Below are 12,521 nucleotides of genomic sequence, written 5' to 3'. Positions count from 1 at the left end.
ACTTTCCTATCCTGTATATGAATATTGTAGTACTTTGTTAGATGAAACGGGATTTCAATTTCCGTTCTTAAACCTAATCAGAGAATAAAACAGAATGTTTAGAGCATAAGCATTTCTAAATGATCTCATTATAAATCCAAGAACCTTTAAAGCAGAAAGCACAATATTATTAACGTGTTGTCTGAAGCTAAGACCACTGTCGAAGTAGGCGCCACAATATCAGTATTTATAGTTGTAGATCCAAGGAAATAGAATACGTGATTTTACATTTTTACATTTAGAAACATTGATATGAATGTGATATTTTTTACACCACTGTAAAATAAAATCAATAATTAATTGCAAATTATAACAGTCATGAATACTATTTATTTTACTATAAAATTTAAGGTCATTGGCGAAAATAAGTTTGGGGCATTTAATTAAGTTAGCCAAATCATTAATGAAAATAAAAAACAACAGAGGTCCCAAGTTGGACCCCTGCGGAACTCTTGTATTTACGTTATAAACATAAGATTTAAAACCATCATACTCGATAAATTGTTTTCTGCCAGATAAATACTACTCTAAAAACTTAAACGGGTTTAGAAAGTAAAACGTCCACTTGTTCTTGTTTATCAAGAAATTCACATAAATATTGTGTTAAGCAAGCTATATTTGTAATACAAAATCTATTTTCCATAAAGCTATATTGGTCAGGTGACGCATACATTTTAAATGATGGGCAAACGTGTTTGTACAAGATTATCTCAAAGAATTTTGAAAAATTACACAACAAAGATATGCATTTTAATTGTCATAACTTTTTTGTGCCTTAGTGTATTGAATTTTTAATGAAGTCTTGTATTCTCCGACGTTTTTTCTGAAAAAAGGTATATTTGGTTAATGTATCTTTGAACGACCGTTTTTTGGGTATCTAGGTTTCATTTCATAATCTCGCCACTTCTTCCCTTCTCACTTTATTCAGGCTTAGGACTGGCCTTGTAAAAACAACGACAGGAATGTAGAAGTAAACAGGCCAAGAACGTCCAATAATTCTGGTAAAGTGTCTTGGAGGTATTTCGAATAATGTTGACCATTTAAACGGGCGGTAGAATAACAGGAGCAAGGATAAAGTTGTCAATTATTCCCTCTCAGAAAATTTTCTTCCACAAAAATTCTGGTATTAACTAGGTCTATTCCGTTTGAAGTATATATATTTAAGGTTTCTTGAGTAATTCATTTCACGGCAAAATGGACAAAAGATTTTTTTCGTTATTTTGTCACAACATCTACGTTACGCCCTGTAGAACTGGTCACATGCCTTATGAAATTCATTAGAATTATGTTTATATGAACTTTTGTGAATATTTGTAATTAAAACTAAATAATTGAAGTCGGAATATATTCTATAATTCCAGTTATGAATAATCATGAAAATGTCACTATTAAACAGTAACATGAACTTGCGCTACCAGTTATTTACACTTCGTGTTTCCAGAGAAAATGTCGGATATATTTAGGAGCAATTCCAAAAAGAACAGTTCGATCCTGGCACACCTAAACGATAGCTCGCCATCAACGGGTCAAGAATTTAATATTAATTTTCGCTTCACTCGGGAAATGATGAAATACGTTATTTGCAACATGGGGTTTTTTGAAGTAAATGGTGAAAGAAATAGCTATTTATGGTATAAATAAAAGTAAAATAAATAGTAATGCATATTTATTAAATTATATAACAACCTAAAATAATACGAGTAATTCCACAATGATTTATCGTTAATCAATTTAGTTTATCCATTGTGCATAAATACAGGGTGATTCAGAACTTATTCAAAAAAAAAATTTTGGATGTGCTTTTACAAATACAATTTTGTAAAGAAAAGTTCAAAAAGGGCAGTTCGAAAATGATTTAAAAATACATTTCTGTGCGGCACTGGAAATTGGTCCACTGCAAAACCTGACCTCGCACAACGCGACTAGCATGGCGGTAAAGTGGTGATAAAAACGGTCAATAAATTCAACTGCTTTTGCCGCTATTGTTATTATTAATTAATAAAATTAATTTGTGAATTTCATTAATAAAATAATTTGACATTCCTGATGTTACAACTGTTCAAAATTTTGTCCACCGACGTGTAAACACAATTGCGGCCGTCTTAATTTCTACGAACTAACACAAATATTTCACCATAATACAAATGTTGTCTTTCTTCACCATAAATTAGAACGATATCCATCAACTCCGAGTTGCTATACACGCAAGCCATTTTTGACACTAACTCCTAAAAAAACTATTGTAAACACTATCTCAACGACGATTGTAAAATGGGATTTTAGTACTCGGAGTCGCTGAGGCTAAGTGAATCTCCACGCGTATTGCGAATGACTACAGTTGTCCAGCGATGTAATGCTTGAAAGTACTACAATTTCAATAACTTTTTTCACGGAAACTATAAGGACTGTACAAAATTTTTTTTACGAAAAGTTGTGAATCACCCTGTATACACATTTGGTTTTTAAAAGTGAATGTGTCTAGAGATTATTTCTATTTTTATTTACAATTTGGTGATAGAACAGCTTAAAGGCCTACAATAATATCCACTAATAATATAACAAATAGTCACATGGTAGATACAATAATAACGAAGTAAGAAATGCATAAAATAACAACTGAATAGAAAAGAAGCAAATCAGTAGGTACTTACTCCAAAATAAAGAAATGTTAGGGGTCAAAATTAGTCCGTATACGTGGAAATATTCCCGGCATTTGTCGAATTTCATTAGCTGCAGCAAAAATACGCTATTTAAGATCTGCTGCATCGACCATAGGCGTCCGGTACACATTTCTGTCTCATACACCCCCATACAAAAATGTCCAGAGAGACTTACAGGGCCATTTCCCGAAAGTTGGTATGTAAAAATTCACAAATTGCACGAGAAACATGGGGAGGGGCAGCAGCATGCAGTTAGGCACGGATTTTTTTAAAAACTCTAAATTAAAAGTACCATTTAAACGTGGAGGTAACAGTATCGGACCAAGTCACCAAGAACACCACACCACACATTCACTGAAATCTGTTTCTGGAACCGAGATCTCTGTACAATGTATAGATTTGCATCACACCAATAGTAAATGTTGAGGAAATTTAGTATGCCGTCTCTAATAATAATTACAGATTCATCCACAAAAACACTTTGCTTGTAAAATCTGGATCTTGTGCTATTGTATCGAAACCACTGGCACAATTTCACACAGGGGCTGAAAATCACTGTTATTTAATGCCTGAATTCTTTATACATGATAGGGGTGTAATAATTATTCCCAAAGCACACGCCACACCGGTACTGTTAGATATTGCGCCTCAGATCTTCCTCAACGAGGTTTTCTTCGACGGACTGCATACAAACAACAAGTCTCATTTAAATTGTACTGATATTATTCGTATATTAACACCATATCTGGTAGTTCTTGATTAGAAAACATTTTATAGAATAGAATACAAGTTACATACTGACCTAGTTACTTGCCATTAGATTTGCTTGATTGGAAGTCACGTGAAAGGTCAGCGAATTAGAGAAGCGCTTTACGCATGTAGCTAGTCCGAAGCATTCTGGCCTTGCACGTGCACAAGATGCACAGGGTCGACTTTCATTTATGGTTAATTTTCTTAATTAATTTTCTCGAAAACAAAAGCATTTAGATCATCAGTTACTTAATAAAAGTTGATCATTTTTGTACCCTGTATCACCCTTTTCAAAGAACCCACTTATTTCAAAAACACCTTGTGTACTACTTTCTACTGCAAACATAGAAGTAGATATAAATTGTATAATCGAATTTTACTGCAATAAAAGTAATACATTTGTTGCGAAATACGAAAACACTTTCTATACATTATTATTATAATAATTGTAATAAAGTAATGTTAAACAAGGCATTTTTCCGTGTACCCTATTTTGTTTTACATTTCAACATTAGTTACAGGTTAATCATAAAAATAAATTTTTATTACAGGATTTTCTACCAACTCCTTTAATTTTTACAGATACGTTTGCTAGCAAAGTAGCAGCCATCCAAGATAAACATGCAGACGCCAGCATTGGCAACGTTACCGGAAGTAATGCAGTCAACGTGTTCCTAGGTATCGGCGTCGCATGGTCAATTGCTGCCATATATCATCACGTCAAAGGACAAGTCTTCCATGTCGATCCTGGCAAGTAAGTGTCTTGAAAGTAATTGTACTTAATTCTTGAAAACGTTACACTTAATCATATATCATCGAATAATTTGTTCCAGTCATTGATTAAGAAATAAAAAGAAGTGTCCAAACTAAAAGTGTAATGAAATTGATATTAATGATCATATGTATATTAAAAGTGTCTAGAGTACTCAAAATGTGTCAATAAACCGGTTCTAGTTTTCAGTTTCTTAGCAAATTTATTGATTCTACAGAAAATTCATAATAATTTTTATGTTATTTATGTACTAATATAGCTTGGTCAATTTGTTGGTAAATATATTGGATACACAAATGTTCATAAATTTTTTAAATACAGGGTGGCCAAATGAAAACGAAACAGAGTAATTTTCAGGAATTGCGTCAAGATTGTAGAAAAACGCTCAGACCCGTCGATGTTAGATTAAAGGGGAACATTCTTTGCTGGTATTTTTGACTCCGACACTTTCACCCCCAAGCAAGGGTAAACATCACCCCAAAATATTTAAAAGGCATTGGGGGTTGAATAATATTTCTTTTGAAAGCTCTTACAATTCTCTTTACAACAGACTTTAAATTTTATAATTCCGCCCAATACTTATTAAGAATTTTGATTTTAAAGTTGAAACTTATGTACAAACAATTAGTAACGATAAAAATGTCAGTCATTCGAGTTAAGTACGCCAATAGTATAAATTTAGTATTTCTTGTGTTACATTGGTTTTTGGCGATTTGTTATTAATTTCGTAAAAAAAAACACATTTGTAAAAAACAAAAATGAATGCTATACACACACAATGAACGTAAAATTTGTGGATTCCAAATTATTTTCTAGTATTATTTAGAAGCGTTGGTTGGTAGTTTATTTAATTGTGTTTTTGAAAATGAAACACTATGGTTTATTCCGTTGCGGAAAGGGTAGATATCATTTCGCTTTACTTTATAAACAATAAATGTGCGAATAGAACAGCTCAGCTATTTAATGAACAACATCAAGATCGACATGTCAGGAGGAAGTATGTTCTAGAGTTTCCTTTTCAACATCTGTTTTTCTGATGAATGCAGTTTTTTCTTGAACGAGACAGTAAATCGTCATAATTGCCACTATTGGTCCGATTCAAACCCAAGAGTTTTTCACGAGGTGCAACCGGAAAAATAAATTAAATGTATGGGCTGGAATTTTCGATGACCGGCTGGTGGGTTCTTTTTTTCTACCTGGTAATTTGACTGGCCGAATGTATTTGCAATTACTGGAATACGCTATTGAATTGACCCTGCCTTGACTGATATTATTGAAAATGTTCCAGAGTATGATGAAGAGCATTTGATTTTTCAACAGGACGTATTATACGGTAACTGTCCGTCAGTATTTGGACCAACGTTTTATACGGAATTGGATTGGGAGAAGAGGTAGCATAGAGTGGCCTCCATGATCACCGGATTTATCGTCCCTTGATTTCTTTTTGTGGGGATACCTAAAAAGTAAAATCTATAAAACACAGGAAAATTTGCATCATAGAATCGTCGACGAATACCGTCGAATCACTCCGGAAATGCTTCGGAATGTGCGCGAACGTTTCGAACAAAATCTTTATTCTTCTATGGAAGCGGGCTGTCATCAGAAAATTTAAAGTCTGTTGCAAAGAGCATTGTAAGAGCTTTCAAAAGAAATATTACTCAACCCCCAATGCCATTTAAATATTTTGGGGTGATGCTTACCCTTGCTTGGGGGTGAAAGTGGCGGAGTCAAAAATACCAGCAAAGAATGTCCCCCTTTAATCTAAAATCCACGGGTCTGAACGTTTTTCTACAATCTTGACGCAGTTCCTGTAAATGGCTCTGTTTTGTTTTCATTTGGCCACCCTGTATATCAGTGAGTCACGATAAAATATTTTACCATTATGTAAGGTCATTAAAACGTCATTTGGAAGAATATACAATTTTTTTTATTTATGAATAACAAGGTATTAATTATGAATCCAAGACGGAGACGGCAGCAATAAAAATTGTCATATTGCTACCTAGAATCATATTATTATTGATTTATTTTCAATGTAACCATAAAGCCGACTACACTGTGTACTAAATCGTCAGCACCTGTCAAACTGTGATGAAGGTTAAGTTTTTGGCAGACGAGACGCTATTAAATCTCCTTGGAAATAACTCACTAAATAAATTTTCCTTTCCTACCGTAATATAATATCAGAGAGCACAAAACACATCCACAAAATGGAATGTCTAGAAATGACGACAGGGAAAGAAGATTTATTTCGAATAATTTCATTTGATCTTCGGGCTTAGCAATTCGGTACAATGCCTACCATAAATCGAAAGATTAACTTGGTATCTATTTATGTCATTGCAATTTCTCTTCCTTGACCTAGTAATAATATTTGTCGAGCTTTTTGTTTTTTCAAATTTTAATTTAAATATTTTCATAACGAACCCTAAATTGCTTACGATTCTAAAACTTAACTGCAAAATGATATTTTAAATTCTAAATCTACGTTCCCATTTTTTAGAAATAATATACGGAATTATTGACAAATTATGTTGTCGGAAACAATTACTCTACGGACTTCAACCCTATCTAACATTAAATAACACCAGCAATATCTAGTAAAGGACTAAGATCTTTCGTCAGCAGAATTACCGGACGTATGTATATGCTGTATGTATAGGTTATATTTCATCCGCATTCAAACGATATAGCATGTCCTATTTAGATGACAAGGCGGGTATAGGAGGAAGTATTTCTTAAAAGTCATATATTTTATTTTTTGCTTTTATGCTTTTATTTTGCTTTAAAGATTAGTAAATTAAAAACCGAAATTTTAAATCAGAACCAAGCTATACTTTTCAGAAGGTTTTTGATGCACTGAGCCCAAATCTGACTTCAGAATTGCTTCATTACGAGAGATTTTCGAGATATCCTAACCTAAACGTGAGAAAAACACGGTTGTTCACTGTACTCGAAATTATTTACATCACGAAGTAATTTTTCTCAAAAAACTCATTGTGGTAATAAGTACTACTCTTTCCCTTCAAAATCCATTTTGAATCCTTCGAATATATTTTTTCCTCTCCGAGAAATCGTATTTCGGAACTGATTAGTTTGATGTATTTGTCGGTGATCAAAAATTAAGTAACATCAGGTGAAGAAAAAAAGAGAGAAGAATCAAATTAAAAACACTTAAATTCCCGCTTATTCTTAAAGTCTTCGAGGTCGCTGACTTCAAATCTGAACTCAGACTTACAAAATTCGAAATGTCGATTCCTATATGGCGGATGGAATAAAAAATTGTTGGTTTTAGAAATTAAAAAAAAAATTGTCAAATATATACCTAAACCATTCAATGTAATGTTTTTTATTGCTTCAAATACTACTCTACACTATGATATGATATATAGTATTATAGAGACATATCTATCTAGTAGGAGTAATTGTCATATTGCACATACCTAGAGTATCTTGTACGACAAATCACGAACGGGACCCTTACAATAGTAAAGGTCACACCATGCCAGTTATTTCTGTAAACTTTTAACCATTTAAAAATAAATACTAGAAAAACTTTCGTTCCACTTTTTCAATTACCTCAGAAACAGCACGTTGCAAAACTTATAACAAATGTCTAACACCAGAACAAACTAATTTAGAAAAATTGAACATAGAACAAGTATATCGACAAGAAAAACTAAGAGAAACCAGAAAGCAACTCTAATTTCTATTGTAGAGAATCAAAATATATAATCGATATTAAATGGAAGTTGTAAAATAAAAAGGCCTTACTTTTCTTAATGGAAGAATTGTTATTTTGCTTGAGCAATTACTTAGATTTAAACAATAATAACATTGTTCGGTTAACAAAACGGAAAATCTTTCCAACATTTTTTTGGAAAACTAAATTTTTAATTGTCAAATGAACAAGGATTTAGTTACGTCTCGTTCTCTCTGCAAAAGTCGAAAAACGTCTTAATTCCTTATTGATAGGATCAAATCAAATCCCCAGTTCTAGCAGAAAGGGGAAAATTAATTTTAAACATACAGGGTGTCCCAAAAGTATGGAAACAGCACAATAACTTTCGAAAAATGCATTTTGAGGAAAAATGATTCAGACAAAAGATTTAGGATTTTTCCCTGGCTATTCAATGGTGACCCTAGATTTGACCTTGACCTTCAAGGTTATTTCAAGGTCAAGTTATTTTTTTTCAAATGGGATGACCTACTTTTGACCCCGGAAATGAAAAGAGCGGAAAATTTTACGTTCAGATATGTCCTTGACCATTTTCCGAATTTGATATCTGATGGTCATTAAAGGTCAAATCAAGGTCACGCATGATTTGGCGCGCTGTCTTGAACACGTGTTGCAAAAAAAATTACCATAACTAACGTTGTAGGATCTTTTCCCTGGCTATCTGACGGTGACCCTTGATTTGACCGTGACCTTCACCTTCAAAAACCGCACTATATCAGTTTTGGCAAAAATCGGTTGATTTTTGAAATCGCGTCCGCCATCTTGGTCTAAAATTCCTCAAAAACAGATATCAGATTCGTAGTCAGCGACCCCAAAAACTCCCCTATACCAAATTTGACGTAAATCGGTTAATTTTTTGGAATCGCGTCCGCCATCTTGGAAAATGGTCAAGGACATATCTGAACGTAAAATTTTCCGCTCTTTTCATTTTCGGGGTCAAAAGTAGGGCATCCCATTTGAAAAAATAACTTGACCTTGAAATAACCTTGAAGGTCAAGGTCAAGGTCAAATTTAGGGTCACCATTGAATAGCCAGAGAAATATCCTAAATCCTTTGTCTGAATCATTTATCCTCAAAATGCATTTTTCGAAAGTTATTGTGCTGTTTCCATACTTTTGGGACACGTATAATTGATTTAGAATCAATTAAAATTTTTATGGTTCTCAATTTTTAAGAGATAACTTTAGTTGAGGCCAAACGAGGCTTCAAATTAACTGCTTGACCTGCTATTTGTAACACCCTGTATATACATATGCAGGGTGATTCACTTTTTTATGATTAGGACTTTAATCATCTCAAAATAATGTCATTTTCTTCCAAAGGCTTCCTTTTAGAGATATAAACTCGTGAAAAAACATTTTTTTTTGGTTTTTATTTAATTTTTCTTAAACTATGAAAGCCATTTGTTTTATATTTATTATGAAATATACGAATGAGAAGCTATATATATTTTAACGAACGTTCAAATAAAAACGTGGTCAAGTTGGTTCTGAAAATTTGGACGTAGGGCGTAGCGTATAGCAAATGAACTTAAACGTCATCTGTCAAAGCGCTATATCGCCGCTATCAATTTGAATATTTTCGTTTTAAAAAGCGTTTAAAATGGTGTTTTCTCAAGAACAAAAAGTGTTTATCATAGAGTCCTACTTTAGAAATGGACGCAAGATTGATGGAATATGGAAGTATTCTATTGAGGAATGTTTCATAGAATTTCAAAATCAATTTCCCGGCGTTGTTGAGTACAAAATTTTTCAAAGTGCAGTTCAGCGTTGTGTTAATGTTTTTCGTGAAACGGGCAGTGTAACAAGAAAAGAAGGAAGCGGCCGACCTAAAAAGCGGACTGAAGAATTAAACGAAAATGTCCAACAAATAATGGAAAATGCGCCAAGAACTTCTGTACGTGTTTTATCACAAATGGTGGGAGTGTCAGTCGGTACCTGCCACACAGTGTTAAAAAAAGATTTGCGTTTGTTCTCCTATCGTTTAACTTGTCAGCAAGAACTTCATGAAGTTGATTTTCCGCGACGGGCTGTATTTTGTGAATGGTTTTTAAACAACTACGGTGAACTTCATAATATCACCTTTTTTTCTGATGAAGCCTGATTTCATTTAAGTGTTATAACAAGGAGGGGGACACTTTCCGCAGCTCCTTTAATTGTTTGTTAATGTTATCACGATTATTCTTTAAAATAAAGTTATATAGTCATTAACGTTATTGAAACTGACAGCTGCTATACAGCTCGTTGAGAAATGAGGTTAAGTTGGTCGCTATAAGCTACGCCCTACGTCCAATGTGTCAGAGCCAACTTCGACCACGTTTTTATTTGAACGCTCGTTATAAATTATTGTAAAAATAGATCAATCATAGGCGTCCGTAAGGGGCTCTGATCCCTATTTTTAATATAATTTCTACGCCACTGGAAATTTTTCAAAATTAATATTTTTTTTCATTGCGGTTTATTTTACAGCAAAAAGGTCTCTCAATATTTTTAAATGAAATTCATTACAATTAGGTAAACGGTAAACAGGGTAATGATTGAAGTATGTACAACACTATTTAAATTTATGAATAAAAAGGGGTTCAGAATATATCAGTTACGTGTTAATAATATTTTAAAGTGCTATCTTTTTTATTTTATTACTTAAAGAAACTGTTGTAGGTGGCACAGATTTTTTTAAAAAAAATCTCATGCTCCTTGAAGGTCTTCGAATATTAATTGTTTATACGTATTTTGACATATTTCCTGAGTCATTGATTTTACGTTGCATTATTAAATTGTTATTTCTGTTTGTTTCTCAATATTAAATATTTTATTCTGTATTACTTTGTTTGAAATAGATCCATAAGTAGCCATTTTCTCAAAAACCAAGCATTTCATTTAAAAATAGTAAGAAAAAATTTTGAAAATTTTCCAGTGGCGTTGAAATTATATTAAAAATAGGGGCAATCGGAGCCCCTTACGGACGTCTATGATTGATTTATTTTCATAATAATTTGTAAAATCGATAAAGCGTTTCATTCGTACACTTTATACTAAATATAAAATAAATGGCTTTAATAGTTTAAGAAAAAATAAATAAAAACCAAAAAAAAATTTTTTTTTCAAGATCTTATATCTCTAAAAGGGCCTTTGGAAGAAAAAGTGTGTACTTCAAAATAACTTTATTTTGACGAGATTTATCGATGGTTAACGTCCTAATCATAAAAAGTGAATCACCCTGTATAAATACATAAAATAATAACTTAGTTTTTATTGACAATACGTCATCTTTTTATACTGAGATCATTATAACAAAAATATCAAGGTGATTCTGATAACGATGGTAGTTCGAACACATACATTATTACATTTATTACAGCAATTTTAAGAACATTTGTTTTTGGTGTTTTCAAATAAAATAAAAAATTGTAGTAGTTCTACATTGCAAATTTTGAATTTTAAATACTGTAGTAACTCCCTACAATGAATTACCCAATTTTCAAGTTTAGATGGAAACCAAACAGAAAAATAAAGCTTTCTTTGAGCTAAGTCATTAAGTTGAAACTTAGCTAATAGTTGGGATTGAGATGGATAGATATTATCAGATTTGAAACTTAGGTACTTAAGATACTATTTTATCATCCCTATAGCAACTATAGGTGGGCTTCTGCTTTTGAAACGGTATTTTATTTATACGCAAACTAAAAGATAATGATTTATTTTCAGCCTGGCATTTTCTGTAACGATCTTCTGCACGGAAGCCGTGCTAGTTATCATCATCCTGGTAGCGAGGAGGTCGAGATTCGTAGGCGGCGAACTAGGAGGTCCAACCGGTATCAAATATATCACATCATGTTTTCTCTTCTCTTTGTGGATCATCTACCTCGTCATGTCATCCTTGGAAGTGTATGATGTTATCCATGGGTTCTAGATATTATATGTACTTAATTTATTTATTAATAAGATGTACTCGAATAGTGACAGGAGTTTATTAGCGAATGCGTAAATATCTTTAGAGTAGTAAGCATTTTAGATACATCAACTTTGATGCGAATAGATTTATATAGATAGGTGCTGCAGAAAGACATTTTACGAGTAGGGTTTGTTTGCAGAATTATTTAAAACTTATAATCAAAACGCGTAAAAATAAACATATGCAAATTTACACAGGGATTTTATTTTTTACCCTTCAGATGTAAGGCAAAGTGGCAATTATGAATTAGGGTTGTTCAGGGTTGAGTAAAACTGCGACATGTAGGTGAAACTATACACCATTTTTCTTGCTGTTAAATTTTGTGATTTATTCAGTGTGATTTTTTGTTACAAAAAAACGTTTTGTGTTTTAATTTTGCCTGAAAAAATAATGTAATCATTTTTTTGTTTTATGCCATCTAAACGACTCAAAAATTGTCAATATTAAATATACTCAAGAAACGATTTTTGTGAAAAAATGCTAAATTTTTAAATTCTGGTATGCCACACCAAGAGACTAATTTTAACTAACCTTTCAGTTTTACCCATCCCTGATTTACAAAGGATAAAAGGTAAAATACTTGTGTAAATATTCAGTGGTATATCTA

General features: G+C 32.5%; 1 protein-coding gene across 2 annotated transcripts in view; it reads left to right on the top strand.

The window, feature by feature from the left end:
- Positions 1–12,315, top strand: part of LOC108909208 (sodium/calcium exchanger 1-like) — a 135,854-nt gene extending 123,539 nt beyond the window's left edge. For both annotated transcript variants that reach the window (XM_018713465.1, XM_018713466.2), the window contains exons 5-6: positions 4,032–4,203; positions 11,668–12,315. In XM_018713465.1, coding sequence (XP_018568981.1) covers positions 4,032–4,203; positions 11,668–11,872 — 377 coding nt within the window. In that variant the 3' untranslated portion in view covers positions 11,873–12,315. The remainder of the gene's footprint in view (positions 1–4,031; positions 4,204–11,667) is intronic.
- The last annotated feature ends 206 nt before the right edge of the window (positions 12,316–12,521 follow it).

This window comes from Anoplophora glabripennis, unplaced genomic scaffold, assembly GCF_000390285.2.
Source record: "Anoplophora glabripennis isolate ALB-LARVAE unplaced genomic scaffold, Agla_2.0 scaffold398, whole genome shotgun sequence".
Lineage (NCBI taxonomy): Eukaryota > Metazoa > Arthropoda > Insecta > Coleoptera > Cerambycidae > Anoplophora > Anoplophora glabripennis.
Note: the sequence above shows the minus strand (reverse complement) of the source record. Positions and strands in the feature narration are given on the sequence as shown.